Raw genomic sequence first — 12,555 nt, 5'->3', positions numbered from 1 at the left:
CAACGCGGCTTAAATGGGAAGAGAGGGGATGCGAGGAGGAGACCGAGGGAAGAGGCTTCTAATGGGAAGAGAGAAGCAAGATGAGATTGAAGAGGAGGAGACTCCGTCAGCTCGCCTGCCCTCCTGCTCCATCCGGGCTTTCTTCCATGAAGGCAGGGGGGGGGAAACTGAGTACGGGGGCTCTCTCTTCACGTGGGAAGGGACTCCTTCTCCTCCTCATCCTCCTGGTCCAGCTAATGGGGAGCTGCTATCCTCCTCCTTGTCTCTTCTTCCTCCTCCTCCGCCCCTCGCTTCCCACCGGCACCTCATTTTGGGGAGGAGGAGGAGGATGGAGGGAAGGAAGGAAGAAGGAAGGAAGGAAGGAAAGAAGAACAGGGAGGAAAGGTTGAGGGGGACTCAAAGAGGCAGCAGCAGCACGTGCACGCGCACGCAAACACGGCAGTCAAGAGAAAGCCCCGTGGGAGCACGCGTGCCATACGGAGGGAGGGAGAGCGCCCTTTGGCAAACTCTTCCTTCGGCAATGGCACAGTTTAGGGAAACCCAGGGCACGTTACACACCTCTCTCTCTCTCTCTCTCTCTCTCTCTCTGTGGGCACTGAACCGGGTGCCTCAATAGCGCCCCCAGGGGATTGGCACCTTCTGCATTTGCGTAGTTCGCGTATAGGTTCAGCTGCCCCTGAGTGTTTGTTTTATGGAGGCATTGAATATTTGCCATTGTATGTTGGAATACGCCTTGAGTCCTCTTTGGGGAGAGAGGGTGGAATACAGATAAAGTTTATTATTATTATTATTATTATTATTATTATTATTATTATTATTATTATTATCATCATCATTATTATTATTATATTTTTAGCAGGGTGCTGAGTAATTTTTTTTCTGAAAAGGAGGCAGTAGGCCAAATACATTTGTGAGCCTCTGGCCTAGACTTCAGGGCTGCAAGTATGAATTTCTCTGGGAGAGATAATGGTTGATTGTAATGATGATGAACATTTCCTGTGGATAACAACTTTCTCAAACCTGTCAAATTTTCTTTCAGTCCCCAAATATATAAGTTAACATTATTTCTCTGAGCATTGGATTCAAGGTTGTTCACAACCATTTAAAAACACAGTAAAGCTAAAACATCTTAATAAAAAGTTAAAACACAATTAAAACAGACATCTATTTTAAAATATAAAGTAAAAACAAATTTAAAATACATTCAAAATAAAAGTATAGAAACAGCACCCCCACATTAAAAATTCATCTGTTAAAAATGAAATGCCACCCTAAACAAATATGTCAACCAAGTTTCCTGAAAAAATAAATTCCACAGACTGGGAGTAGCCTCCCAGAAGACTCTGTGCCATGTCCTCATCAATTATGCCTATGATGATTGTGGGACCAAGAGAAAGCTGCAGAACCTAAATCTCAATCAATTCTCATGTAGGGTTTCATATGATGTTTTATTCATCACTCCCTTCTGTTCTCCTTCCATTGGGAGTAGATGTTATTTTTACATTGAGTTTAAAACAAATATCTCTTCAAGGTGACTCGTATTCAAATCATAAAAACATTTAAACACTTAAAGTGTTTTTTATTCCTTTAAGAAATTAAAATGATGTTACAATTTTAAAGGGATATTTAAAAATCCAGCACATAAGTTTTGTGGAAAACAGATTTGAAGCAAAAAGTATTTTTTAAACCACCCAAAAGTATTCAAGGTGAGAGCATCTCTGTCAGGAAATGGTTTCTGTAAATAAAGGACCATTACTTTAAAAAAAGCCCTTTCTTTCCAACTGCCTATCTAACAGACTCAACTAGCAGACCTGTGAACAGGGCTTCAATAGCTCAAGACAGTCACATATGGTTGCAAATATCATTCAGGTAACATGGTCTTAAACTGTTTAGCATAGGGATGGGTGGAGTTCAATTCTGGGGATACATGTATAAAAGACTACCAAAGGCTATTTTTGAGCCCATGGCTCTTCTAGGCTGTCTTTATCTGGTTTAAGGTATGTATATGTGTGAGATACATTTTTTCTGGAAATCCTGCTGGGGAGATAAATCACCTTTGAAATATATTGATCTTGAAATGTTTACCTTCAAAACTAGAAGTGGACTTCTTAACAATCTTGGGATTCTGTGGTAATCTGTGCTGTCTCTAGGGGTAGAAAATTTGCTTCCAATCCCATGCAAGTTGGCCTTTCCAGTTTAGCACTTAGGCTGCTATACATCTTGGCTTGGATCGATGGGTGGAAGGGTGGAGTTAACTAATTGCTATGCTTTGGATCATCTATGTGTGGTCAATGAAAAAATTCAGATGATACTATTTGTGTTCCTATTGCAGGCTAATGACCATTTTGATGGTGACTGGTTGCCTCTTAAATCATGGGAAGACACAGGTGAGAGATACATAGGTATAGAATTAACTTTCTGCATGCATGAACACCTTTTAAAGAATGGAGAAAGGAGCTTTCTGCATTCACGAACACAATTCATTGAAAAAAAACCATCTGCCCAGAAAACAAAATAATATTGTTGGGTCTTAAATAGCAGAATATCACACATGGAGGAGTTTAATAGTGCCTAGGGTAAACATTGGAGTGATAGGGGAAAGAGACGGAAGAGTGAGTATTATTTTAAAGACCTCATGTCCATGCAGCAAGATCCTCTCATACTCTGCCAGATGATGCAGAATGGAATCTGGAGAAACTGAAGCCAACAATTCCATTGGGCCACCTGGTCTTTTGAACTTAGCAAGCTTTAACAACACCATTCTTAAAGTTGAAGCTTGTATCTTTACAATCTTAGATTTTCTTGTTTTAATTGATGTCTGCTTTTTAAAGAAAAATAATACTAAAATGCTGGCAGCCTTTCAAAATTCAATTGGACTTATTTGGTGGCTCAAAATATATTGGATGATTTGAAATGACTCTGCTTTAGTAATACAAGTTCCCAGTGTTTTATGTTCAGTGTGTAGGAGTTGCAGGATCTACAAGGCAGAATGCAGCTCCTTCCCTTCAACTCTGTGGACGTGAACATAATACATTAGATGTGACCTAACCATTGCAAAAATATTTGGGTAATTTGTGCCTTTCAGTGTAGAATGCATTAAGGAATTAGAAAGAATATGCAAGACCAATCCTTCTTCATTAATGTTATTTTTGCAGCAGCCACACAACATCTTACTTGTGAAGGAAGCCTCTTCTACATGTGAATGATTTCCCCCCATGGCCATGGGAAACCTGTACCCAGGGTTACTGTCCTGTGCTGGGGATATGTCTGTTCACACCAAGCCAGCTCCTTTTAGATTGAGCTGACCAGGCATCAGTCAGGTGTGTGTAACTAGCAGGTGTTATAAAGTGTGTGAGGCTAGTCCCATGCATTCAAACTAAATTCCTGCAGAGGGCATCTTGCTACTTGTACTTCTGTTGACAATAGTCACATTACAGGCTGAAAGTCAGGCACTGATCCAGCTAAGACACCTCAATTCATTTCACATTTACTACAGCAAAGGCCAGGCCACATCAATTGTATAATATGCTTCCACCTGTACTTTGTTCCCAAACTTACCATTTTCTGAACTGTCAGTTTGTACTGTACATGAATGGACCTAGGACACAAGGGAGTCTGAGAGGTAAAGAATTATAGAATCATGGAAGAGATCACACGGGCAATCCAGTCCAACCCCCTGCCATGCAGGAAAAGCATAATCCACCCCCAACAGATGGCCATCCAGCCTCTGTTTAAAGGCCGCCAAAGAAGGAGCTTCTATCACACTCTGAGGCAATGAGTTCCACTGTTGAAAAATTTTTATGGTCAGGAAGTTGGAATTTCCTTTCCTGTAATTTAAATCAATTGTTCTGAGTCCTAGCCTCCAGGGCAGCAGAAAACAAGCCTGTTCCCTCTTCCTTATGACATCCTTAACTAATTACAAATACACTTAACAGTAGTGATGTCTAGCCCACATTTTACTAGTTTGTTTGCAAGAAAATCATGGGGAACCTTGTCAAATGCTTGAAATTGAGATATGCTACATCCACAGCATTCCCTTCATCTACCAAGCTTCTGACTCTATTGAAAAAAGAGATAAGATGAGTCTGGCATGACTTGTTTTTGAGAAACCCATGATGACTTTTAGTGATCACAGCATTCCTTTCTAAGTACACACTGTCTCCTTAATGATCTCCTCCAGAATCTTTCCTGGTATTGATGACAGGCTGACAGGATAGTAATTGTTTTTGTCTCTTTTTTCTCCTTCTTGAAGATAAAGACAACATTTGCCCTCCTCCTCCAGTCTGCTGGAACTTCTCCTGTTCTCCAAGAATTATCAAAGATGCCAGTGGTTGTAAAATTATTTCTGCTAGTTCGTTTCATACACAACTCAGACTCTCCAACATGTTTTTGTTCTTGTTCCTCATCATCAATTAACTTCTGATCTGTAATTTTGTATTCTGCTGATTTATCATTAATTGAATGTTGACTTTTTCTTTTTAGCAACCGTGCTCAAATGGATTTGAGGTGGATCGTACCACAGGACGATGCTTAGGTAAGCTTTTGCTTGCTTTAGGTCCTTTAAACTGGATTTTCACAGCCCAATATAATCAGTCCTCTATATCCACTGATTTTGCTTCCATGGACTCAACCATCCATTGCTTGAAAATATTTTTTTAATCCAAAAAGCAAACTTTGATTTTGACATTTTGTATAAGGCACACCATTATGCCAGTGTATATAATGGGACATGAGCATCTGCATATTTTGGTACCCATAGAGGTCTGGAGCCAAACCCCAGCAGATACAAAAGATCCATTTTACAATCAGTGTCTTAGCTGAAAACATGTTTTTTGTGTTTGTCCTTCAATATCGCTGTTATGTACATGTATTCCAGTAATTAATAAATTATGAACTGATTAAAATAGAGACATGAATTATTAACTGATTTAAACAAAAGAGAACTTTTCCATGTCTACATCCCTTCAGATGTCGATGAATGTCGGACTATTGCTGAAGCCTGCAGGGGAGATATGGTGTGTGTAAACCAGCATGGTGGCTATTTGTGCGCTCCACGAACAGATTCTGTTTATCGAACACCATTTATGAATCCTTACGCAGCTAGTTTATATCCACCACCTCCAGCCCCAGCTCCTGCTCCCAATTATCCCACAGCTGCAAGAGCTCCTCTCATGTGCAGGTTTGGCTTTCAAATGAGTGACAGCAACCAGTGTGTAGGTAAGTAGAAAAATATCCTACAGATTACAGATTTTTTAAAAATGTGATAGTTGTGCTATGATTATGATATGCAGTGCAATTGCTCCCAGTTAATGCATACTATTAACAATTTGTCAACTGCTCCAAGAGCCTTCGTGGCTAAAGAGGGGGGGGATATAAAGAAACAAACAAATACTGCACCCATTTTACATGTTCAAGGGCCACTGATCTGATAGGAAATATAGGGTGGATACTAGTGACTGCACTGTGATTGTTATGGCAAATCAACACTGGCTCTTTCTCTGGAAGCTCTCTAAGAAGTTAAACCATGGCCCTGAAATAAATCCAATATTTTAAATACCTTCTTCAAAGTTTGGGCTAAATTAAGAAGCACATTCCTTTCTCCATTGACACCAGGGTCACCCGGTGCCACTGGTATATATTTGGTCAGAAACTAATTTTTTATTTTAAAAAACTCCTAAATTTTAACAGTATGCATGGTGGAGAAGGCTTGAAGAACAGTAAGCAAGCACTGATAAGGATATGGCAACATTTTTCTATTCAGTGTACTTACTTGCATGGTGGTCTTTATATTATAAGAGGTAGTGGGTGTTTCTATGTCAGGAGAGCAGTATTATTCTGTATCCTAAAGGATATTCAAAGGCACAAGTAATTTCAAAACCTTGGACAGCTCTTTTAAAGTCTGGAATTGCACCCCTAGCATGGGAGACACTAGTTGCCCCTGGTAGTGAGCTTTGATCCCTTTTTATAATCAATGCACCAACCCATAGACATGAAGCTCAAATTTATCATAAGAAAGCTTTTTTTCTTTTATAGCTGTTCCAAATGAAAAGTCTATGAATATATAACTTTATCCCATGAAATGAAATTATCTTGTTATTGACACGTGCTTGGCAGTTTGTAGGGTTGATATAAGCTAACTAACACACCTCTGCCAGGGAGAACATCTCCATATCCACTTCTGATTTCAAAATAGCATACTGACCTTTTTGCCTTTACATCATCATATTATTTACTTATTTTCCTCAGTGAGGCAACCTGTACAATTTAAGATATGGATATTACTTTGGATATGAATATTACTTTGGAATCAATTATTAATGCACATGGAATTTAAAAGCTTATAACCAGTGGGAATGGAGGGGGAGGGATGTGGAACAAAGGAACCAATTGAGAAAATTAAAACTTGACTCAGCTGTGGTCTTCTGTTTGTTTGGGTTTTTTTCATGGTTGATGTTCATTCTGTGACAAAAATTATTAATAATGCATGGTGTTGTCCTTGTTCTTTGTGACCAAAAGTTGCTATAAGCTTTCAGATAAAATATTTGTCACACATGTGGCTTTCTGCTACCTTACCAGAATTCACTCATGCATGGGTTGTATCATGGTTGATGGTATGACTTTTCTTTTAGGTACATTGAGATTCTTAATCTGTATGAATTCTGTTTTGTTTTTTGTTTGAAAATGCATTATTTATTAATATATATTGTGAAATATATAGGCAGTGCTCAGTACATTCCATACTGACATTGATAGATATATGGCACATTTTGTTCCCGCCACACTTCTTGTCTTTACATTGGAGAGATTTGCACTAGCTATGCTTGATGGTTACAAGTGAGCCTCTCAGTACTGTTAAAAACAAACACTTGGCAGGATAGAGAAGTTAAGTTTGGTTTCTAGGTCATTGTTAACAAAGAACTCATTCTTTGATATATTTTAAAGATTGTATCTAGAAAGGAAAATGCTCCTTTGCCATGCCAGTGTGCACTGTATCCCATTCCAACAATGGATGAGCCTATTACATCACTCCAGTGAACTTTCCAAGGTACACAACTGGCGTTTGCCTAACATAGCATTCTGTATTTCATGCAACTATTGTTCACAATGATGATGTAATAGATGGCAGCTCCATATGTGTATGCATTCACAGTAAGAGAGGAAACATGATACCAGAGAAAATTATGGATGGTGGGTCCCAATCCAAGAGGTTTTGTTTTCATTTTTCTCAAAGCCAGTGAAGGAATGTGCAACAGTTCTGCTGCTTCCTGTCCTTCAGCTCAAAGTGTCCTTATGCCCAGTCTTCCATGCATTTGGCAGTGTCAAAGTTGGGTTAACCATTAAGCAAAATAAGCATGTGCTTACAGCGTCAAGAGATGGAGGGCACTACAGAAATCTTCCATTGCTGGATTTACCATGGAGTAGATGGTGCAAAACTGCAAATAGTGCAGCTGAACCAGGTTCCACGAAAAGGCGCCACCGCAATAAAATTATTATTCTGTTTATTATTTCCATCATTTCTATCCCGCCCTTCTCACCCGAAGGGACTCAGGGCGGCTTACAAAACTGGCAGAATTCGATGCCAATATACAACAATACAAAAGAATAAAACATAAGCAATTAAAAACAGATTTTAAATAATACAAAATGCTTGAGCCATTCATCCACAAAACCTTGTACATAAACCTTCGTCCAGACCAAGTCAAAGCCAACGAAACTTATTCTTTGAATGCTTGCTCGCATAGCCAAGTCTTCACTTTCTTTCTAAAACTCAAAAGGGATGGAGCCTGCTGGATGTCACTATGGAGGGAGTGTCAGAGCCAAGGAGCCACCACTGAGAAAGCCCTGTCTCTCGTCCCCGCCAGCCGCTCCTGTGAGGCTAGCGGGACCGAGAGCAGGGCCTCCCCTGAAGATCTTAAATTACATGGTAGGTCATAGTGGGAGACACGTTCGGATAAGTAAGCTGGGCCGGAACCGTTTAGAGATTTATAGGCTAAAGCCAGCACTTTGAATTGTGCTCAGTAGCTAATCAGCAGCCAGTGGAGCTGACATAACAGAGGAGTAGTGCGCTCCCTGTACGCCGCTCCGGTTAACAACCTGGCTGCCTCCCGTTGGACTAATTGAAGCTTCCGAACAGTCTTCAAAGGCAGCCCCACATAGAGTGTGTTGCAGTAGTCTAATTGGGATGTAACAAGAGCATGGACTACCGTGGCCAAGTCCGGCTTCTCAAGGTACGGGCGCAGCTGGTGCACAAGTTTTAGCTGTGTGAAGGCTCCCCTAGCCACCGCTGAGACCTGGGGTTCCAGGCTCAACAATGAGTCTAGGATCACCCCCAGACTGCGAACCTGCGCCTTCAGGGGGAGTGTGACCCCATCCAACACAGGCTGTAATCCTATGCCCTGTTCGGCCTTCCGACTGACCAGGAGGACCTCTGTCTTGTCTGGATTCAGTTTCAATTTGTTGGCCCTCATCCAGTCCGACACAGTTGCCAAGCACCGGTTCAGGACCTGGACAGCCTCCTTAGTGACAGGTGGGAAGGAGTGACAGAGTTGGACATCATCTGCATAGAGATAACACCGCACTCCGAAACTCCTGATGAACCATGGCTATCAAATCTGTGGATAAGGGAATCATATTGTACATATTTTTACTCCAAAAGATTTCATTTTATAAATTATTCTTCTTGCATAGCAGTTTACAGTAGTTTGTAATAAAAAAAAAAATCTGAGTTGCAATGTCAATAACAGCTATATTTTTCTAAACATCCAGGTGCATATACTTAGGATCAACCTTGCTGTCAGGTTTTTTAGCTACATGTGCTGGACAAGCATGGGTACTACAAGACTCATATTGCTCGCGTTTCACATTTCTGCTGAGGGAAAGAAGTGTAAGAAATGCAATTGGTATGAAACTGCTCAGTTCCAGGTGGGAGTAAATTGCATTCCTGGAGCAAAGCAAAAAATACCAAATCTAAGCCAGCATTTTTGATCTGGCTATGACCCTTTTAACTCATTCCATTTCTGTCTGTTTTTTCTTTCAAGCTCTAAAATGCTTAGCCATAATAATGACCTCCTTTTTTCAAAGAATTCATGCTAGCAACTCTTGGCACATCTTGACTGAAGCAAAGCCTCACGTTCTTTCATTACACATTCGTAAGCTGAAATTCCTTCCAATTTCCCTTCACATCAGCCCACCATTTCCTGATTCACAATGGTTTTTGTAATCCTTGTTTGGTATTGTTAGAAGCAAAAAAGCAATCTGTTTGCAGCTTGGAGCCTTCCTCTCCAGATGTAGTGCACATTTTGGACTACAAGAAGAAGGAGATATGGCAGGGAGGGGGTTTACAGCTGTCAATATAGAAGAAGGGAGAACTGTAGAATGTTGGTTGCTGATAAACTGTCTTCCATCTCAATAGTTTCTATAGATTTGGCAACAGGTCCCATGGGCTGAATATACTGCTGCTTAATTCTAGTTCAGTAAATAGTAAAACATCAATGAACCAAGACCTGATACTGGATTAGCATGCCAGCCTGTCTTGCATTACAGAGACCTGGCTGAATGAAGCTGTGTGAGGAGTTAATCTCTCACAGATTTGTTCATCTGGGTTTTCTGTGGAGCAGAAGGCAAGGTATGGGAGACAAGGGAGTGGAGCTGCAGTACTCTATCAGAATCCCATCACCAGGTGCCCTGCTCTGCAGTCTTTTGGCTTTGAATGGGTGCACTTATAGGTGGGTGGCTAGGACAGAATAGGGATCCCACTGATCAACAGCCTCCTTTCCTGGTCTAAGTAGGTCTTTGTATTTGCACTGGAGGTCCCTCAGTTAGTTGTTGTCTGGGACTTCAGCATCCACGAAGAGACCTCTCTATTTGGAGCAGCTCAAGACTTCATGACTTCCATGACAATCATGGGTCTGTCTCTAGTATCTGGTGCAATCCATGTTGCAGGACTACACTCAGGACCTAGTTTTCTGTGTAGGGTGGGATAACAGTGGTCTGAGGGTAGAAGAGCTTTCTACTGCTCTGTTGATCAGATTACTATCTGGAGGATTCTCGATTCACTGGAACACAGGCCAATGAAGATGGGCTGTCCTATGAGACTTATTGACCTTGATAGATTCCTGATAGCTCTAATGTTGTTTTTGGCAGGTGATCTTGTTGAAGTCTTGGCTGATTTCTGGAATAGGGAAATGACCAGGGCAATGGAAACAATCACTCTTAAGCATCCCCTCTCATGGGGTAGAGCTGACTGAACACCCTGGTTTCCTAGGGAGTTGGTGGTGATGAAACAATTGGGATGGAGACTACAATGATTAAAGAATTGGAATGAACATGAGCTCAAGCTCATTGGAAAGCCTACACTGTGGAAATGGTGGCAATGGAGTCATCCTTCTTCATTGCCACAATTGCACCCATACAAGGTCATTTAGCAGAGTTGTTTCAAGTGGTTAGGGGTCTTTTATATTCTGCTCTATGTACAACTTGGCGGCCTGCTGTGAATGTTAGAAAGTACCAGTATTCTCTCTCCCTTCCTCTCTTACTGTTAGAGCAACAGGGGTTTTAGATACAACAGGATTTCTTCTATGTAAAATACTTCTGTTTATCTCTATCATCTAAACCCCCACACTCTTTCTATCCTTTGAAATATATGGTCATAAATACCTTGCAAGTAGACCATGTGATCTTGGTCACTTCTTTGGGGTCTTTGGTTATATAAAGCTTTCCCCATTGAAGTCTTGCCTCTTCAGGTTTCTGTCTTCTGCTCCTCCTCTAATCTCCAGCCATGTTTCCCTTCCACACGGAAAGGTGGTGAGTTAAGAATGAAAAAAATTACCTATCTTTTCATAAATTAGTAAGAATGTTGATTCTCTGTGCATATGTAAATGCAAAGCCATCAGTAAGTTTATACATTTGTAATCTATACGTCATGTAAGAATGGGCAACTAAAGTATTCCCAAAAGATGTCCATCCAAACATCTCTGAAGACCTTTAAAAAGGTCTGCCAATATTGAATACTTTTTACTGTAAAGTTTTTTCTGATGTTTAGACAGAATCTCTTTTCTTATAATTTGAATCCATTGGTTTTCATTGTAGTCTGTGGTGCTGCAGGAAACAAACTTATTCAGACTTCTACATGACATTGAAGTTTCCAGTAAATTGGCAAGCTTAAACTTTTAACCTGTATTACTTTTGGATATAGTTCTTTTCAGACTACAATTTTCTTTTCTGATCCTTATTCTCAACCAGCTTTTGAAGAAGGCAATTCTGATTCCTATTTTTTGCAGATGGGAAACAAGCTGAGGCCTAATGGTTTTTCCCAGGGCCACCCAATGAGTCCATAGATGCGCTGGAAACTAAATTAGGTATCTGAGTTCCAAATGTAACGCCCTGTCCTCTGGTTCCAGCATTTCTTCACTTGTTTTTCTTTCCTGACTGGCCATCTGGGAATAAAGTTAGCAAATGAGAACTGGGGGAGTAGGGAAGAGATGGGAGAAGAGAGAGATAAAACAGTATCTGTTCTTATGTTTTATTAATAGTTTTTAGTGTTGTACAGGACCTTCAAATTCAAAACCCTCAAGTACCTTTAAAGTATATACATGGGGATTCCTATTTGTGGTTGCAGCTCTACTTTAATGTTACTCATGCCAGTAAGTTTGTGATAAAGAGTTTATTGTATTCCATATTATATAAGTACAGTAGAGTCTCACTTATCCAACATAAACGGGCCAGCAGAATGTTGGATAAGCGAATATGTTGGATAATAAGGAGGCATTAAGGGAAAGCCTATTAAACATCAAATTAGGTTATGATTTTACAAATTAAGCACCAAAACATCATGTTAGACAACAAATTTGGCAGAAAAAATAGTTCAATACGCAGTAATGCTATGTAGTAATTACTGTATTTATGAATGTAGCACCAAAATATCACGATATATTGAAAACATTGACTCCAAAAATGCGTTGGATAATCCAGAATGTTGGATAAGCGAGTGTTGGATAAGTGAGACTCTACTGTAGGAATTTTTAAAGGAGCTCAGTCTAGATCTATATTGCCATATAATTCAATTTGGAACTGTATTATATGGTCAGTGTAGACCCATATCATGTACTTTTACTGCATTGTACTGCATTGCCCACGGAGCCTCTGATGGTGCTTTGCTGAGCCCTAAGGCTCCGCGGAGCACAGTTTGAGAACCGCTGTCTTAGTTTATCCATTACTCTACATTGATCTGGTTTAAATATAGTATCATTGGTGCAGGATTATATGAACAATGCTGAAGTTAATGTGCTCCTTCTTCACCTTTGAAGTTGACTTACTCCCCTAGACCATCATTAAGGCCAGATGTATGGCTTTGTACTGGGGATGCCAGTGGCAAGAAATAAAGATACACGCTTAAACTGAAGTAAATTGGAGGCAGTATATATTCACAACTGTATCAAGGAGAGTGCTTTTACATGCTAAGTTATAAATGAACAAGTCCTTATGTTGTTGAAACAATAAAATAAAATATGATTTGAGAAAAATGTAAGTGTGACACAAATTTCAGTTGTTGCCAAA

General features: G+C 40.2%; 1 protein-coding gene across 3 annotated transcripts in view; it reads left to right on the top strand.

The window, feature by feature from the left end:
* Positions 1–12,555, top strand: part of fbln5 (fibulin 5) — a 70,635-nt gene that overhangs the window by 7,079 nt on the left and 51,001 nt on the right. For 2 of the 3 annotated variants that reach the window (XM_008113184.3, XM_062968169.1), the window contains exons 2-4: positions 2,333–2,387; positions 4,483–4,534; positions 4,969–5,217. In XM_008113184.3, the coding sequence (XP_008111391.1) occupies positions 2,333–2,387; positions 4,483–4,534; positions 4,969–5,217 (356 nt within the window). Of the gene's footprint in view, positions 1–1,847; positions 1,870–2,332; positions 2,388–4,482; positions 4,535–4,968; positions 5,218–12,555 lie in introns of those variants that run through there. The other variant, XM_008113312.3, reaches the window with a different exon arrangement.

Source organism: Anolis carolinensis, chromosome 1, assembly GCF_035594765.1.
Source record: "Anolis carolinensis isolate JA03-04 chromosome 1, rAnoCar3.1.pri, whole genome shotgun sequence".
Taxonomy (NCBI): Eukaryota; Metazoa; Chordata; class Lepidosauria; order Squamata; family Dactyloidae; genus Anolis; species Anolis carolinensis.
The sequence above is the reverse complement of the archived record's forward strand: the minus strand, read 5'-3'. Positions and strand labels throughout refer to the sequence as shown.